We start from the raw sequence: 19950 nt of genomic DNA, 5'->3' as shown, positions 1-19950 counted from the left end.
GTACATACTACATTTAAAGGACAACCGGCACCATTTTTTGTTTTTGTTTCCCACTGACATCAGAAAAACGTTTTATAGCATCTAAAATACCCAAATCAGGCAGGCTGATATTTTTAGTTAAATGAAAAATACCAATAAAAATGACTTCAAAATGAATCCGGAAATGGTCAGTTTCAGAAGGTCCCACCCCTCTGTTCGTGACGTCACACCAAGACGTCTTGCCTTGCTCGAGAATCAAAACAATGGCTTCAGATTCGGAGAAGATGTTTTCTTGTTCTTGTTCTTCTGAAGAGGAAAGCATAAATGTTTGCAATTGATTCTAGGAGTCCTCCCATATCAATTCGAGCCGTCAATGACAGCAATGTAGCACCCAGAAAAAGCAGAAGATGGCGCCCAAGCGCCGTTGGAAATGGGCTGATTTGTCAGCTGGGAATTTGTGTCAGCGAATATCAAATACAGTAAAGTCTCGTTATATCGATATTCAAGGGAGTCCGAAAAAATATCGATATAACCGGGACTATCGATATATCCGACCCTGTTTGCATGTAATTTTCTCCGTGCGTGCATAGAAATAGTATCGATATAACCGGGACTATCGATATATCCGATATCGATATAACGAGACTTTACTGTAGTTGTCTTGGTGCAACACACAACGATTCACCATGGCGTTATTTATGTGTTTTCCTTCTAATTTCGCCATCAACACGGATCAACACGGATTAACACAAAGTTTTCAGACCAAACAAAGTACCCAAAATGCATTGTATGTCGCTTTCTCGGTCAGGGGCGGTCCAAACGTGACGTCACATGGGGATCGTCATCAACTCGAAAACAAGACTTCATATATTCAGCGCAAGTCTTAAAACGTAAACTATAGCTATGTGCTGTAGAATCTTTGGAAAATACGCTCAGTCGAAGTCATTTGAAGTGATTTTATAAATTATGGACATAACTTGTTCGGAGTATTTCCGGCCCAAACACTCCCTCCAAATGCTCCTGGCCCGGCCCCTCTGTCAAATTTTAGAACCCAATGCGGCCCGCGAGTCAAAAAGTTTGCCCACCCCTGGTCTAGAGCATGTGTTCTTAATCTTGTTGGACGCCCCGAACCCATCAGTTTCATATGCTCATTCATCGAACCCTTCATTCAAAAAATAACAATACACTGTCTTTAAGATAAGAATCTGTTTTAAATTAGATATCAAGTAGACAGGATGAACTTAATGCAACTATTAATAAATAACACTATTTATGAAATAAATAATAACTAAATAACTCTCTGGGTTCTTCATAGAAAAAAGCTATGAAACATTAACTTTCTGTTGTGCCATGCACAATCTTAACAGATAGGCTTGTAGACACCGCTGTTTGCAGCTCTCTCTCATCAACCTCCCTGTGAAAACCACAAAGGAAGCAGGTTGACAAAGTGAACTAAGTGATACAGCACCTACAGAGCACAATACATTTCACTACCAGTATGGCTGTAAAGATGGATTTTATCCCAGTCGATTTTATTATGATTATATTTGTTTATGCTCAGAATGATTCATTCAAGTCAGAAAAGTGAGCTTGCCTATGTATGTTCATCAGTGTGAACTGTGGGTCTGCATCTGGCTGGTGAGAAGTTGAATATCAGGTTCCATTCTAGTTACAGCCAGTCTCAAGCACTGATGCAAATGTTCATCTGTCAATCTTGATCTCATCAGAGATTTCAGCAGTTTCATGCAAAAAAAGATTTTCTCGCAGATATATGTGCTGCCAAAAACTGTGGACATTTTCATTGCGTGTTTTTTGATGTTTGGATATGTGTCGTTTGGGAGGGCGGCATAGAAGTCAATGAGACTGTTGGGCTTGAATGCGTCTTTCAGAACATCACAGTTCTGTAACTCAGGTCCAACTTCTTCATGGTTTGGTACACTTGGTCAAAAATAATAATAACAAATATATTCTGCTGAGGTAGTAGTCCACTTTTCGCTTTAAGAGTTTGTCTGCTCGTATTTGGCCTTGCAAGCTATCGTACTTGTCTTTGTGACGGGATTCATAGTGTTGGTGAAGATTCTATTCTTTGACCACCGCCTCTTGACAGATGAGACAAACAGCCTTTTCTTTGCATTGAACATAAAAATAATCGTTTGTCCACTGCAGGTTAAATACCCTGAATTCTGAATCAATGTTTCTCTTACCTAACCTTTTCGCCATTATTCCGTTCTCTCTTTGACAGGAAGGTTTACAAAAGAAAACAGGTATCGGACCAAATAGAGCACAAAACTGAGCGCACCTGAATGTACGACCAGACTCCCCTCCACTTCCTCATACGTCACTTTCTTGTGTCGCTTCGCATTGTGACCGACTCCTTTAGCGTTCTATTGTGAGCAGGTGTGTTTCTATTGTTCAATCACGATTATAAACAACATACATTAATTAAAATAGGGACAGATAATGATCGAAAACCGACCTTTGACTTGTAAAAGGATTTTTTATTTTTCTGGAAGCCAAATTGGAAAAACATCTGATAGCACGTCTGGTATTGTTCAGGGGGCTGGGCCAAATGTGCTGACGGGCCGGATACGGCCCGCGGGCCGTAGTTTGGTGACGAATGGTCTAGAGCAGGGGTGTCAAAGTCATTTTTTTGCTGCGGGCCACATTGTGGTTATGGTTTCCTCTCGAGGGCCGTTATGAATTTATTTGGAGAACCCATTAGAATGTTTAAATCCCTTCAAATAACATTATAGAGCACACAGCAAATTAATGAATAACTCGTTTTCAAATCTGAAGTCAAGAATAATGACTTTTATTGTGGTTGACATCCAAAAATATGAAATTTTGGCTCAGATTTTAGCAATCATCATGGAATTTAACAAGTTTGATTTGCTTTCGCGGGCCGAAAAAAATGATGTGGCGGGCCGGATTTGGCCCGCGGGCCTTGACTTTGACACCTGTGGTCTAGAGTAATATGCGCTTGAAATGAAGATGGCTGTTCAAAATACAATGCTATACATACATATTGGTTTATATAGCGCTTTAACAACAGCTGAAGCTGGAACAAAGCGCTAACATGGAAAAAAGGGAAATGCTGCCCCGTCGTGGAAGGGAAACCCATGACCAAAGGTCTGACCGGCGCTTTATCAGCACCCCCCAAAATGGCAGCGAATAAGTTTAGAGGATGTTCCAAAACAATGACACTTTTTTATTCTGTGAAATTATTTGTTGTAAATTATTGTATAGAGTAAGTCAACAATCTGCTGTTCTGCACAAGTTAAAGAATTTCCAAATTAATCAAAATAAAAATGTAATGCACATGATTGGTGAGCAGATTAGAAGCTTTGCACCTCACTTCATGAGCTTTGACTGTCAACAAAAAACATTCTTGTCAACAAAAGATGCTTAGACAGGCTACAGGAAGAAGTAGCACACATACCTGAATGAGCACACACTTCCATGTAAATATGATGCCCCTGTACACACACACAAGCACATGCAAACACACATGTGAGTGGATACACGTCCTTTTCAAGCTATCAGTAAACAATGGCAAGATAATAACTAGCCTCTGGCTTCTGCCCCTTCTTCGCCCAAACATGCAGAGGAAATGATACCAAGAGAGGGGCTTATGCTGTTTAAAGAAAAACCTGGCCTTGAGGTTTGTGTGTGTGCGTGTGTGTGTGTGTGTGTGTGTGTGTGTGTGTGTGTGTGTGTGTGTGTGTGTGTGTGTGTGTGTGTGTGTGTGTGTGTGTGTGTGTGTGTGTGTGTGTGTGCGTGTGTGTGTGTGTGTGTGTGTGTGCGCGTGTGTTTGTGTATTTGTGTGTTTGTGTATGTTTGCGTGTGTGTCCGTGCCAGTGTGTGTGTGCGCGCCAAGACACATCAAGATTTTCCAATTATGACATGACTTCAACGTAGACTGATCACACTGAGAGGGAATGAAGCCAATGTCACAAAAGGACAACGTTGCTCGGTGTAAATTAAGAAGCTGTTAAACTTACACCAAAAAAAAGACCGCGACGCTGCAGAAAAGATGAATGATGCAAAATGGTGCGTACAGACAGCAAATGATCAGTCACCGTTCATATAACAGAGACAAATAAGCATTAAGCATATCGTCTGTGTAAGCTCTCAGTCGTACAGGAGTGGTCCATCGATGAGAAGGTTTCTTCAGCCGTCATCTGTACAAAGGTGAAGGTTTCGGACGTTTCGCCTCCTATCCAAGAGGCTTCGTCAGCGAACTAAAGTCTGACTGGTCGTATCGGCCTCATTTATATATCCCTATTTTTATAAAAGAAATATTCTTTAAATCAGCTAATTTAAAGGTGGCCTTTTCTTTTCATATCTAGGGATATATAAATGGGGCCGATACGACCAGTCAGACTTTAGTTCGCTGACGAAGCCTCTTGGATAGGAGGCGAAACGTCCGAAACCTTCACCTTTGTACAGATGACGGCTGAAGAAACCTTCTCATCGATTAAGCATATCGTATGGAGATGAGCCTGCATGATATATTACATGATACATTTCAAAAGTCGCTGTTAGCTACTGTTGCATAGCCTGAATTAGTTGCTAGCCAAGAGCAGACTAGCGGCTGTTTTTGTTCAAAACCTTTCAGAATTTCAAAAGGTGCTGTCAGTTGGAAGTACAGTACTGGATTCACAGAAATGACTATAGTAAGTCCATTTTCTCATTGCACCGTTTGCAAATGGCTGGCAACCAGTTCAGGATGGCTCCTGCCTGATGTCTGAAGACAGCGGGGATGGGGTCCAGCACAGCCTTGCAAGGATAAGGTGGTCTGAAAATTGTTCGATGGGTGCATGGGTGGACAATGTACTATGTCGTCATGTGCAAGGTGGCCCATATTTAGACATGGGTGACAAGTGACCGACCAGGAAGTAGCATGGATGCTTTTCTTACGAGTTAGTCTATTGCTGACACCATTTGTCATGATTCTCAGTTTATTGTGTAAGGTCACAGCTTTCCAAAAATGACCAAATAATGTAATTTGGAATATCTTGAATTGCATCAATCGTGTAACATGTCTCACAAAAATATTGATTTTTCATGATTGAAATTTCTGTGCATTGACATTACCCGTGTTGCTTTTCCTTCTCCACTCATTCAGTTCATTCTGTTTCATCGAAAATAATTATGGGTGGAATATATAATATGGGGCGGCTCGGTAGTCGAGTGGTTAGCACACCGGCTTCACAGTCAGAGGTCGCCGGTTCGAGGCCGGACCGGGTCCTACGGTTTCCTCCCACACTCCAAAAACATGCATGGCAGGCAGATTGACCACTCCAAATTGTCCCTAGGTGTGAGTGTGAGAGTGACTGTTGTATGTCTTTGTGTGCCCTGCGATTGGCTGGCAACCAATTCAGGGTGTCCCCCGCCTCGTGCCCGAAGACAGCTGAGATAGGCTCCAGCAACCCCCGCGACCCTAATGAGGAATAAGCGGTATGGAAAATGAGATGAGATGAGATATATAATATGTCAGAGATTTTTTTTGTAAATGTTGTACGTTTTACTATTAACAGTCAACTTTTACGATTGTATGACCATTGTTAATGTTACTTCAAAATCTGTCTGCACAGTCAAATGGATCACTCGTTTCCTCATTTTCTTTGTTGTACTTATTTTAGATATCTAGAACAAATTCTATTCATTTGATGGGGATTTTTTTTCTCATCCAAAATCCTTGAGGTGATGTTATTGGCATGTTTGTTGGTAGCCAAGGTTTCATAACTACATTAGTATTAAATGATTATTTCCCTTGGTTCGAGTTAAAAATACAATTCATTTTTGAAGGATGCCTGAAACAACTAGATGTTTTTGTGGTGAATAGTTGAATGATCAGCCTGGTTCTTCTTCAAACCACTGCAGATTGATGTCTTTGTCTGTCTCAAAGTGGGATTTTTAAAAGAGCATTGCCATTTATAAGGTTTGAGGTATACATTTTCTTAATAAGGTTTTGGTTTTGGTAAACACTTTCATCTTAATAAGGTGTGCTGGAAGAAATAACAATTCTATATGGTATTTTAAAAAACACCACATTTTATGCTTTAAATACAGTTTATTGAGATATGAACTGATCATGTTTTTTTATTTAAGCGACCACAAATTAGATGGAAGAAAAAAACTTCCTGAACAACTAATAAATTGTATGCAATGAATCTTTCAGGTTGTCTTTACCTGGGTCAAGAGTGCCGATTGGTGATCCACTACGAGCAGGGCTTCTCCGTGTTGGCTGAACCCAAACCCCGTCACAGTGAGAATGGAGACGAGGAGCGACCCCTTAGTCCGACTAAAAAGCGAGTGCTCCTGTCCTACTCTTACGAAAAGCTGAGGATGTCATCGGATGACAGCATTCGGATGCTATTCCTGGACTTTGGAGGAAAAGAGGGGGAGATTGTGAGTGCTTTCCTTTATTTTAAATAAGAAAATGTGAATGCATGAAAAGTGGATACATGTGATGATGTAAAAGTTTGACTTGTGTATGTGACCGGCATATGATGCCTTGGATGTTTTTATCGTATCCTAAAATGTCATTGAATCATCTTATTCAAGGTTACGCGACTCTGAAAGGTGGTCAAACAGAAGCTACACGTTATGCTACCCCTAATACATATTTTATTGGCCTTACCATTAAGTGGCGATAATTGGAAAATGCCCGCACAGCATCAGGGAAAAAGTCCTGAAATAAAATCAACTGCAGCCTGAGATCTTTCCCATCCTGTTGGACTTTTAATCTGATCCAATCACTGCATAACTAGTCGATATTGCTTTTTTTACGCAGCAGTCAGGACCGATTACAGTCAAACGCAACAAATCAACAGCACATGTGCGCGTGTTGGCATTTTTATCTTGGAAAACGTCACGTTTTTTTAATTCTCTGAAGAACTTTTGATAACGCTATGAATATTAATGTGTGGTTTAGTTGCAAGACTAACAGTTTGTACGAAGACAGCTGGGAAAATGCTAAACGACACTAAATTCATCACCCCCTTGGCTAATAGGAATGAACTAATGTAAATGGAGATGTTCTGTTTGTTTTTAAGATGTCTCACTCACTATTTACATCTCGGTGTAGATGAAAATTCTCTGTTGGCTATGAAGAGGGATTTCATTGTCAACACGGCTTGATAAAATTCCCAAGGCACTCGTGGTTTTGGCTGATGGCACATTAGCTCAACTTTTGAAATACAAATCCGCTGGCCCTTTTCGCTTTATCATGTGAAGTGTACAGTCATTATTTGGCACAGACACGCAATATTTCTAAATTTGTCTCCGCACTTGACTGTTTACCTTTCCCGTAGAGACAGTTGGACTGAACCAACCTAAAATAATCATCGGAAAATGAAACTGCAGTTCTGCATATGCTTGTGCTACTTTTTAAAAGATGCGGCAAAACGAGAACAAGGTTGTTTCGTGCGTCATGCATTTGTCAACTGCTAAAACTATTCTCACTAACTGGTACAAAACTATTCTCACTAACTGGTACTTACCGAGCGAGAGTACAAAACCGTCGGTATAGTAATATTCGGTAACCATCCAAAGAGTTGGGTGAAATAAAAATGAGACAAATGGAAATGGAAGCCAAAAATTTTTGACTGCACTGTCAAAATGCTGTAGGGTATCTGCAATTCCTCAACGAGTCATAAATCGCTGTGGTGTCAACGGTTACTTATCAAGATTTTTAACAATACACGGAGCGGTTTTACAGTACAGTACAGTGCTCCATAAAACACAACACTAAACAATTGTTATTAGACAGGTTTAGCACCATGAACATAAATTTACCCTTTCATGGACATTGATGTATGTTGGCAGTTTTGAAATGTTTACAAGCAGACTGAATTGTCTGTCCCCAAATAGAGATACACCTGAATCCAAAATTATTGATACCCTGGCAAATTGTGTTGAACAGAAAAAATGCACACCTGGCAAAACTCATTCACTGCCAGACGATGTGCAAAAATGTTTCCACTCCAGTGCCAGGGTTTTTGTCATTTTCACTCAAGTTGCAGGACCCACAGAATATTGAGTTTCAGGACTACATAAACATTCAATGCAGCGTTAGAACTCTTAGGCTCTCTTCATTCATCGGAAAAAAAGAGTTAATTCCCAAATTATATGGGTCTGGAGTTATTTGAGCTTAAAATGGGGGTATATAAGGAAAATGCTGGCCCTCATGGAAGGAAAAAAAAGATTGCCAGAGGTCTGACAAGTGCTTTATTGGCATCCCCGCAAGAAAAACCAAAACCCGAACAAATTCGGGAATGGCGCCCCACGTCATATTTTCAATTCCCAAATAAATTTGGGAATGGCAGTGTATGAGTTATGAGTTAATTTTTTTTGTATTTTTTTAAAGGTCCCAAACTCTTACATTCTCAATCCAATAAACAATAATCTAAATTCAAGTTTATTAAATTCATCTCGATCAGGCATGGGCATCTTAAATGTCAGAAGGGACCTCCATTTTTCGTTAAACTGTGGGGCCGCACATATCCATACGCTTCTTCATCAGATGTATGACAAAAATTCTGCATTAAAAATGGATGAAATATGTGCATCCGCAAAATACCTCCTCTTGATATATTTCAGTTTGGATAGTACCTTTTTCAAGGTATCCTTTTCACAAAAAAGGTGGTTAACGGATACAACAAAATAACTATTGTAGTGCAAAGTGCTCCCTGACAAAAAAAGACCATTCAAGGACGGCACAAAACTGCTGACCAAGTAAGCAGCATTAAATCAAGAAATCAGTTTCTTCATAAACACACTCAAAATGTCTTATTGTATATACATGTATTATTATTTTAGCAACAAGAAGCAAAAAGTTCTTTCAGTCACACATTCCCCCCAATGTGTCCGCCCCCGATTTAAAATGTTCTGATATAGATAGCCTACAATTAATACGATCCGGTTTACTGGAGAAAAGCAGTCATCATCCAAGTTTTATTGGAGGAAGCAAACAGTGTTTTAAGAGTGAATTTATAGGTAGAAGCTTCCTCACGAGCCTCAGGAAAGAAAGTGAGTCATATATCCATGAAATGACCCATTGTTCTATGAGGAAGAAAAAAAAGGAGGTTGTTCTTTTACATGTCGGCTAATTTGCGTGGCAATGGGAAATGTTGACCTTTTCCTGTCATTTCTACACTTCGTCAGGACATGCATGTTTGTTTGCCTTCCTTCGTGTTTTCGTGTTCCATGTGCAGAATGTCACTGTATCCATTGTTTTCCTTGTAGCAACTGGATCTCCACTCGTGTCCTAAGCCAATCGTCTTTATCGTCCATTCCTTCCTCTCCGCTAAGATCTCCAGGCTGGGCTTAGTGGCTTGATCGTGACCCCCGAATGGATTTCAGTTATTGTATGTCAACATCTCTGCAACCCACGTGCAACATTCAGCGCAAGGCCCCATCTGAGAGAATGGAGCCTCTCTTTGGTCAAAGTAACAGTGAAGAAGCACATTGAGGGCTCCTGGTCATTTATTAAAGAGCTGCGAAGACTGAAAACTGGCATCGGAGATCAAAAACCTGATCGGACTCAAAGCAGACGTGACGAATAACGAAGAACGATTGGGCATTAGTGACATATGGTTATTTTGGTTAATATTGTCATAAATTGACTTCATTTACTAATTTCATTTAATTTATTGATCTTTGTGAAAACTTCAGAATTTCTCTCCGTTTTCTGTTTGCAATGTTAGCATTTTTCAACAACTATACAAATCACACAAAATGTTATGAAGCTTTCGGATGAAATTTAAAAAATGAAAATGCGCTGTAACTGACAGGTGAAAGTTAATCTGAGCTTCTGTAAACTTTTGAATTCACTTGTGCTGCTATTCAATAATCATTTGCACAACTTGTTTTCTGTTTCTCAGGAGCTAAATTCACAAATGTAGCACTGTTGTAACATGTTGACACTTTGTGACACTCAAAGCTCAGTGTTCATCTGTTGCGAGATGTCTTGTCATGCCGCATATTTAAATAGCAACTGATCTTCGCAGCAAAAAAATATATATATTTGTGCGTCGAAGGATCAAACATTTCTTGTGAATTGTTTGAGAACAGCCAGTGTTGCAAAGAACACTGAAAAACTGAACAGTTGGGCATTTGCATTGAAAATTTTATACAAGGTCAAATTGAGTCAACTTTAAATTTGTATAAATAGTTGCAGATTCACTTTGGAATTTCTTCCAAAAGCCAAACACCAAACATTTTGTGAGAACTATTTTTCTACAATGAAGTCTTATGTTCGCATAATAGAAAAAACTCAGTTAAGTGAAATTATATGACATTATTGCTTTCAAAAGTTTGCATTCAAAAGCCACCTGTGCTCTATATTACAGCATAGCGACTCAAATTGTATTTTGGGAGCTCGAGTGTATCACCGAATATCGTAGCATAAATACAGCTGCCTGTTCTTTACAGCTAATCATTCCTGCATAAACACTGCTCATTTTAAAATGAGGGTGTCATTGTTTTTCGCCAGCCAAGTACAAGCACAAATATTGATGTGATTGTATTTGAGGCCTTGTGAAAAAAAAACAGCGGCACAAAAGCATAAGACGATGTCGGGTGTGACCACTTTAGTGTCATCGCTCTACTTCTCAAAAATTCCAACTGTTCATAAAAGGATACTTTTTTTTTATTCTGCTTGGAGGAATAAATACAATCCCATTCATTCAGTTCTGTATATCTCTTTTAGTCTGATCCAAAGGTCATCGTGGCTGTTTTGTCTTTGCCGGCCTTCTCACCATTTATTTTCTTGTCGTGACAGAAGGTTATCAACATTAAATTTAATTATGTATTTTGTGGTGGCCCACATTTGATATTTTTTAATTGTAACACGCTGTACTGTCTGTGTAATTCAGGATGTTAATGTGACAAAGTTCACTTACTGGCACCAAATTATCTTAGCGCGGAAACTCCAAAGTCAAACATACAATTTGAATTGGAAAAAAAAGAACATTCAGGAATACTTTGAAAACACCTTCCTATTCCCCCTCCATTATGTGATAGATATATGACTTTGGTTTATTTTCAGTGTGTTTATTATCATGATAATAATAATAATTGTAATACATTTCATTTAGACATTGTTAAACTTGTATTCATGTGTGTGGGGCAGTTGAAAACGTCTGCCCGGTGAAATAACCAAACTACAGTGGTACTGTACCTCTATTTACGAACGTCTCTCCATACAAAATGTTCAAGTTACTGGTACAAAACATCTCAAGAGGAAAATATTGCCTCTTGTTATGAAAGAAATTTCAAGATACGAAAAATAATTATACATTATGGCCTGCTACTTAATCGGTCTGACTTTCTTGGACACAAAATACTCATAGCTGCTGTATCGTTGGCTATTACCCAGTATCATCCTGGCATCCCATTGGCTATGCACCACTCGTCATTCGCGGGAGGCGTTATAATACACAAAAGTGTTCAGGAGATCGCTCACTATCCTTGAACGTTTTCATAGGACTGTTAAAAGCCAACAAAAGCAAACGTCCTTGGATCGGCTCTTTACAGAACAGCAGGCAAAAACAAAAAAACACACTTCAGAGAGAGAACATGTACAAAAGATAGCAAAAACCGATTGGACACCATTAAAAGTTAACTCATTCACTGACAGACGTTTTTGTCATTTTCACTCCAATTGCAGGACCCACAGAATATTGAGTTTTCGGACATTTAGGATGCAATGCCGCATAAGAAACCTTAGACTACCTTCTTTCATCATAAAAAAAGTTAATTCCTAAATTATATGGTTTTGGAGTTATATGAGATTGAAATTAGGGTGGCTGTCCTAAATACAATGCAATACATACATACATACATATACAGTAAAGTCTCGTTATATCGATATCGGATATATCGATAGTCCCGGTTATATCGATACTATTTCTATGCACGCACAGAGAAAATTACATGCAAACAGGGTCGGATATATCGATAGTCCCGGTTATATCGATATTTTTTCGGACTCCCTTGAATATCGATATAACGAGACTTTACTGTATATATATATATATATAATCTCATTTTCCGTACCGCTTATTCCTCATTAGGGTCGCGGGGGTTGCTGGAGCCTATCTCAGCTGTCTTCGGGCACGAGGCGGGGGACACCCTGAATTGGTTGCCAGCCAATCGCAGGGCACACAAAGACATACAACAGTCACTCTCACACTCACCCCTAGGGACAATTTGGAGTGGTCAATCTGCCTGCCATGCATGTTTTTGGAGTGTGGGAGGAAACCGGAGGACCCGGAGAAAACCCACGCGGGTCCGGGGAGAACATGCAAACTCCACACAGGGAGGCCGGACCGTGACGCGAACCGGCGACCTCTGCACCGTGAAGCCGGTGTGCTAACCACTCGACTACCCATATATATATATATATATATATACAAGCGGCTGGATAGCTCAGTTGATAATGCATCGGTTTGGCATATGGGAGACGAGGGTTCGAATCCCACTTGTGGCAGAGAAAATGAGCACAATGACATCATCCAGTGTGGGTCCTTGGGCAAGACCCTTCACGCTAATGCCTACCTCATACAATGATGAGAGACAATAAATGGAATGACATGCCGGCTCAGACGTCGCCCGGCCAAACAAGGTCTGCGTCAGGTGCTGGGGAACCAGAGCACCCTGATGAAAAATGGGCTACTGGAACAAAGCGGAGATGGACGAGATGCGATAACATGGCTCTGTTGGAATGCTACTACTCAAGCAACCCTAGTCAGAGGGGTTACATGCGGAGAATGGGGGCTGAATGGTTACTTCGAAACCCACAGTCACGGTTGACCACGAAACAACTAGTAGCTCAGTGTTCCAATATCCACAAACGGCAATTGCTATCACAACTTGAGATTGATGAGGTACAACACACCGAGGTGAAGGGCCCCAGGCTGCCACATCACAGGAAGAGGTTCAACCAGAGATTGGGAGGCAAGCCCCAATGAATAATGAGATTGGGAAGCCAGCCCCAATAAATGAAATACTGAGCGAGGCAGCAAATGACCTGAGAGATAAGATCATGGCAAGAATGAAAACTGGGCAACGAAGGCACCGATTACAATGGCTATGTGAAGTACCACCTGAAAGTCTCATGGAAACTGTGAATGCAGCACTGAGAACGATCCCGACCGGAACGATCACGGAAACCAATGAGCTGATATACACCTCAGCATCAGTGATCCTAGACATGCTTGGCTACAAGAGCAACCATGAGAGCCACGAGATTCATTACCCACCATGGAAAAGACGGTTGGAGGCCAAGATCAAGGCGGCTCGGAAAGATGTGAGTCAATTGACGGAGACCCAGAGAGGTGTGAATAAAAGGCCAATACCCAAGAGGTACATGCAGATAACCATACCTGAAGCACTCGAAACTGCCAAACAAAGGCTCCAGGCCTTGGCCAGTCGCCTAAAGAGGTACACGAAAGAGAATGAGGCCAGAAGAATAAACAGGCTGTTCGCAACACAACCTGCGAAAGTGTACGCTCAGTGGCAGGGTTCTAACAGCAGAGCAGACCCTCCAAGGCTGGAAACTGAAAGATACTGGAAAGGCATATGGGAGAAGGAGGTCGCACATAACAGCAGTGCACAATGGCTGGTGACTCTGAAAGAGGAGCACAGCAACCTCCCTGAACAGAACCCAGTTACCATCACAGCGGCAGATATTCAAGGAAGAGTCTCAGGTATGAAAAACTGGACGGCACCAGGCCCGGATATGGTCCACACCTACTGGCTAAAGAAACTCACAGCTCTCCACGAGCGCCTAGCAGCACAAATGAACCAGCTGCTGATGGATGGGACTCACCCAGGATGGCTAACCGAAGGGCGAACAATCCTGATCATGAAGGATTCCTCAAAGGGTGCAGTTCCTTCCAACTATCGGCCAATAACCTGTCTCTCCACAACATGGAAGCTCATGTCAGGCATCATTGCGGCTAAGATAAGTGGACACATGGATCAATACATGAGCAAAGCACAGAAAGGCATTAGTAGAGATACTAGAGGTGCCAAACATCAGCTGCTGGTTGACAGAACAGTCGCTCAAGACTGCAGGTCCCGACATACCAACCTGTGCACAGCCTGGATTGATTACAAGAAAGCATATGACTCGATGCCACACACATGGATCAATGAATGCTTGGAGTTGTATAAGGTCAACAGGACCCTGAGAGCCTTCGTTGCAAACTCGATGAGGATGTGGAAAACCACACTTGAAGCCAATGGCAAGCCACTAACGCAAGTGTCCATCAAATGTGGCATATACCAAGGTGATGCACTCTCCCCACTGCTGTTCTGCATAGGACTGAACCCCCTCAGCCAGATAATCGCCAAGACAGGCTATGGATACTGCCTCAGAAATGGAGCTACGATCAGTCACCTCCTCTACATGGATGACATCAAGCTGTATGCTAAGAGCGAAAGGGACATAGACTCCCTGATCCACACAACCAGGATCTACAGCAGTGATATCGGAATGTCATTCGGGCTGGAGAAATGTAGTCGGATGGTGACTAAGAGGGGCAAGGTAGTCCACACTGAAGGGGTCTCACTCACTGAAGGAACAATAGCAGACATTGAAAACAGCTACAAGTACCTCGGTATACCACAGGCCAATGGCAACCTCGAATTAGCAACAAGGAAAGCGGCTACGACCAAATACCTCCAGCGGGTGAGGCAAGTCCTCAGAAGCCAGCTCAATGGCAAGAACAAGACCCGGGCAATAAACAGCTATGCCCTGCCGGTGATCAGATACCCTGCAGGAATAATAAGGTGGCCAAAGGAAGAGATTCAGACCACGGATGTTAAGACCCGAAAACTCCTCACCATGCACGGAGGGTTCCATCCCAAGTCCAGCACCCTGAGACTGTACACAAGCCGTAAGGAAGGAGGCCGGGGACTAGTGAGTGTGAGAGCCACAGTCCAGGATGAAACATCCAAGCTCCATGAATACATCAAAGAGAAGGCTCCAACGGATGATGTACTCAGAGAATGTCTCAGTCAATGGGGAACAGAGGATGAGGTGCTGGAAGAGGGAAAATCATGGGAGGAAAAGCCCCTACACGGGATGTACCACCGAACCATAGCAGAAGTGGCTGATCTCAAGAAGTCCTATCAGTGGCTTGAGAGGGCTGGCCTAAAGGACAGCACAGAGGCACTCATCCTGGCTGCCCAAGAGCAGGCCCTGAACACCAGAGCCATAGAGGCAGGGATATACCACACCAGACAAGACCCAAGGTGTAGGTTGTGCAAAGAGGCACCTGAGACAATCCAACACGTAACTGCAGGGTGTAAGATGCTGGCAGGGAAAGCCTACATGGAGCGCCATAACCAGGTGGCTGGCATAGTCTACCGAAACATCTGTGCGGAGTATGGACTGGAAACCCCAAGGTCAAAATGGGAAACACCTCCCAAGGTGGTGGAGAATGACCGAGCAAAAATCCTGTGGGACTTCCAGATACAGACTGACAAGATGGTAATGGCCAACCAACCAGATATCGTGGTAATAGATAAAGGGGAAAGGAAAGCCGTTGTCGTGGATGTAGCGGTCCCGAGTGATGGGAACATCAGAAAGAAGGAACATGAGAAAATCGAGAAATACCAAGGGCTCAGAGAGGAGCTGGAGAGAGCCTGGAAGGTAAAGGTGACAGTCGTGCCTGTGGTGGTCGGAGCACTTGGGGCAGTGACCCCCAAACTCGACGAGTGGTTGCAACAGATCCCGGGAACAACATCGGATATCTCGGTCCAGAAAAGCGCAGTGCTGGGAACAGCACGGATACTGCGCAGAACCCTCAAGCTTCCTGGCCTCTGGTAGAGGACCCGAGCTGAAATGGGGACAGACACCACCCATGGTGGGTGAGACGAGGATTTTTTTTTTTTTTATATATACAGTAAAGTCTCGTTATATCGATATTCAAGGGAGTCCGAAAAAATATCGATATAACCGGGACTATCGATATATCCGACCCTGTTTGCATGTAATTTTCTCCGTGCGTGCATAGAAATAGTATCGATATAACCGGGACTATCGATATAACCGATATCGATATAACGAGACTTTACTGTATATGCAAAAGCATTATTGCATGGGATTTCAAGCATCTTTGCGCAAACCTTAATCACATTCTGCTATTCATACAACTAATGCTCGGTGAGGCCAACGTCTTGAATTCACCAGAATAATACTAATCAACGGCGGGATATTATAATGAAGTATTGTTTGTAGGACTTTCACAATGTGGCAATCAAGCATCAATGCAAAACACTGTGCCTTGGAAATGGATCATTTTGGGAGGAATACCTAACAGGATGAAGGCGGAGTAACGTTTGGTCTCTAATTTGTCACATTGACAGCAGTCATTTGATGTTTGAGTTTTCACGGCTTTGTTCGCTTTTGTGTGTGCACTGTTAATGTTGATTTTACATGTTTTGCGTCTTGGTCAATTGATCGTTGTCGCCACTGCGACAATTGTATAACAGCAACAAATGCCACAATCAAAATGTGGGAGGTGAGAGGTTTTATGTTGCTTTCGAATAATAACAAATCAATGTTTTTAACTCAATGGATGCACATAAAAGACATTTAAAAAGGATCATGTTTGTTTTCATTGTCCTACTTGTCTCTTTTAGGACCAATGCTTATCTGTCACTACAATTCGCCCACAGAACACTTTCAAGTTGCTTGGATTGAACCCATTCAAAGTAAAGGAAATATATTTGAGCACACAAAAAAAATGTGGTGAAGACAGTTTATGATAATGCAAAAACATACACTTAATACTTTCGGATTACTACCCTTCCATTCATCCATTATCTGAAACACCTTCATCCTCATGAGGCTCACGGGAAGGGGGGGTGCTGCAGCCTGACCCAGCTGTCTGGGTTGTAGGCAAGGGACACCCTGAACTGGTTTCCAGGACATACAAGATAAGAAAAGAAACACCTTTATTTGTCTCACAATGGAGATATTCCCAATTTACAACAGAAAAAATATGTCAGTGGAAGACAAAAAGTATCTAAATAAATCTTCTTTTCCTTTCGGCTTTTCCTTTCAAGGGGTCGCCACAGCAAATCAGTGTCCTCCATCTTCAGAGGTTTGATCCGCATGTTTGTTTTGGTCAAGCCTTTACATCGGATGCCCTTCCTGACACAACCCTCTGTATTTATCCGGGCTTGGGACCGGCACAAGAGACTTATGTCCCTTTGTGGCTACAGAACAAGCAGCTCGCATAGTAAAAGGCTCCCAAACACAAAATGGTATTCGGCACAGCAACATTCAAAAAAGCGAAAAATATAAATAGAACCATTAAATACGAACTACAGTAAAGTCTCGTTATATCGATATTCAAGGGAGTCTGAAAAAATATCGATATAACCGGGACTATCGATATATCCGACCCTGTTTGCATGTAATTTTCTCCGTGCGTGCATCGAAATAGTATCGATATAACCGGGACTATCGATATATCCGATATCGATATAACGAGACTTTATTGTATTCAAATTCACAACTACAGTACTTAGAGCACATGTGTCAAAGTCAAGACCAAATCTGCCCCCCCAAATCATTGTATAAGGCCCATGAAAGCAAATCACGTATGTCAAGTTTCATGATGCTTGCTGCAGTCTGAACCAAAATTTCAAATAGTCACATACTTTACAATAACTGTAATTATTCTTGACTTTTGTTTTTTAAAATAGTTATTCACCAATTTGTCGTGCATAATTTGTGTATGTAATTTGTAGAGGGGAATAAACATTGTTACATCTCCAAGATTCACAACACCCTTCCAGGGGAAACGAACTGTAACTAAAATGTGGCCCACAACAAACATGAGTTTGACACGCCTGACTTAGAGTGTTCCATGAAACGACAATCCTTGTCTTTCCGTCTGTGTAAGCTCTCAGTCGTACAGGAGTGGTCCATCGATGAGAAGGTTTCTTCAGCCGTCATCTGTACAAATTTGAAGGTTTACATTACTTTGAAAAACAAAGTAATGTAGTTTATTCAATACATTGTAAGAATGAAAATTGTAAAGAGCAGTACATTGGGGAGACTCAACAAATTCTCAAAAAAAGACTTTATCAACATCGCAGGGATAATACAAGTGGGCCTCAATCGGCAGTACATTTGCACCTAAAAGCTAGCAACCACTCATTTGACGACAATGAGGTTAAAATCTTAGCGAAAGAACATTGATGGTTTGAAAGGGGGGTAAAAGAAGCGATTCTTATAAAACAACAAAATCCTTCATTAAACCGGTCTGGTGGGGTGAGGTTCAATTTGGATCGTTCATACAATAGCCTGCTTAGGCAAAACGGGTTAGGCAACATTCGTAATGCTGATGAGGTGATACCGGTGGGGGTGGGGCAAATAGGCCAGTCGTTAGTCAGGAATGTAGGAACAATCAGTGGGGCCACAGGGAGTGGTCCTCTGCTCCCCCCAACCTGAGAGTAGGGACCTGGACATTAGGCATATATAAATAGGGCCGATACGACCAGTCAGACTTACGAAGCCTCTTGGATAGGAGGAAACTTCAAATTTGTACAGATGACGGCTGAAGAAACCGTCTCATCGAATCCTTGTCTTTGGAATGTAGGCGGAGAGTACCGCGAGAAAACCCATCGAAGTGCAGGGAGAACATGTATCTCCCACAGGACAGCTCAAAGAATGCAAACTCTGCACTAACTGGCTTGATAACAATTTATTTCCCAAGGGAAATGCACCTACACCAAGCCTCAAACATACAGTATTTCCTGATCACAACAAAGCTTTCAGGTGTCAGACAATTTTATTTTGGAAAGAATGACTTTAAACACTTTCCTACACATGGCTGCTTTTCTACGTCCTAAAACTCCTTTCGATCAATGCTAATTTTTGGGGGGGCTAAAAAGGCCTTACTACACATGGTTGTACTTTTGACCTAAAAATGTCTTACTGTATATGGTCCTTTTCCATGGTTTGAAAAACAGCTTACTATAGATGGTCTTTTTTTATCTTAAAAAGCCTGACGATACATGTGCATGGTCATTTTTGTTTTGAGGGGGGGTGTTAAAAACACCTTAGTCTTGGTCATTGTTTTTCTTGTGAAAAACGCCTTTCTTGACTTTAAAAACTACTTAAAAAAACAGTCTCCAATTGATCAGGTTGTAGTTTAGAAAAAAGGGTATTTTATAAAAAAATGTTCATTGTCGAGTGTCCATGACATGCCTAAATGTTCAATGGTTGAGAATCAGAATCAGAAAGGCTTGAATAGGAAATTTGCAGTCCATAGAAGCAATTTGAAACAGGGTGACTGTCACGATCTGGTTGGCGACCAACGGATAGCGCTGTGGGCCCAGCCTGCAGCTGCACAGATGTTGGTCGTTCCAATCAGTGGCAGTTAAAAGGACTCCCGGCACGACCATTCCGTGTCGGATCATTGGATGTGTTTGCTTCACCCTGTCAGGTTTGTTTCATCTTGGCAGATTTTTACTTATGGTTTTCTTTGATACTTTGTACTTTTCTGTTCGGATGACTTTGATATTTTAGATTTTGTTCCTGCTGACTTAATTTTAATACAATTTGTCGAATACAACCTGCTGCTCCCTCCTGCCTGCTTACTTGGGATCCACAACCATCACAGTCCTAGCGTTTTAACAGTAACCAAAATGGTAACTTTTCGTATCGATTGAAAATACTCCAGAGAGAAAAATGATGCACAGCCGTGTCAATCATTGGTCTGGGAACTCGACAAACATTATTCTGTGCATGCTCTTAAAAATGCTTCGCAATTTCCGGGTATCACATGATCAGCTCGCAGGTGACATCAATCATGAAATTTCCCCAATCGTGTCTTTGCCTCACACACACATTTACACAAGCACACTCAACAGGATCCCACAGGTACAACGGACGGGTCTCATTTCCATCCTGTGCCTGGAAGTGGAACGTCCATG

At 41.7% G+C, this 19950-nt stretch overlaps 1 protein-coding gene across 1 annotated transcript in view; it reads left to right on the top strand.

Moving 5' to 3' along the window:
* sntb1 (syntrophin, basic 1) overlaps positions 1-10676 on the top strand; it is a 46492-nt gene extending 35816 nt beyond the window's left edge. The window contains exons 7-8 of the mRNA XM_088998124.1: positions 6164-6393; positions 9232-10676. Of these exons, the coding sequence (XP_088854250.1) occupies positions 6164-6393; positions 9232-9324 (323 nt within the window). The 3' untranslated portion in view covers positions 9325-10676. The remainder of the gene's footprint in view (positions 1-6163; positions 6394-9231) is intronic.
* The last annotated feature ends 9274 nt before the right edge of the window (positions 10677-19950 follow it).

The sequence above is a fragment of the Hippocampus bargibanti genome, linkage group LG06 (assembly GCF_051943395.1).
Source record: "Hippocampus bargibanti isolate YZ-2025 linkage group LG06, ASM5194339v1, whole genome shotgun sequence".
In the NCBI taxonomy this organism is placed as follows: Eukaryota; Metazoa; Chordata; class Actinopteri; order Syngnathiformes; family Syngnathidae; genus Hippocampus; species Hippocampus bargibanti.
The sequence above is the reverse complement of the archived record's forward strand: the minus strand, read 5'-3'. Positions and strand labels throughout refer to the sequence as shown.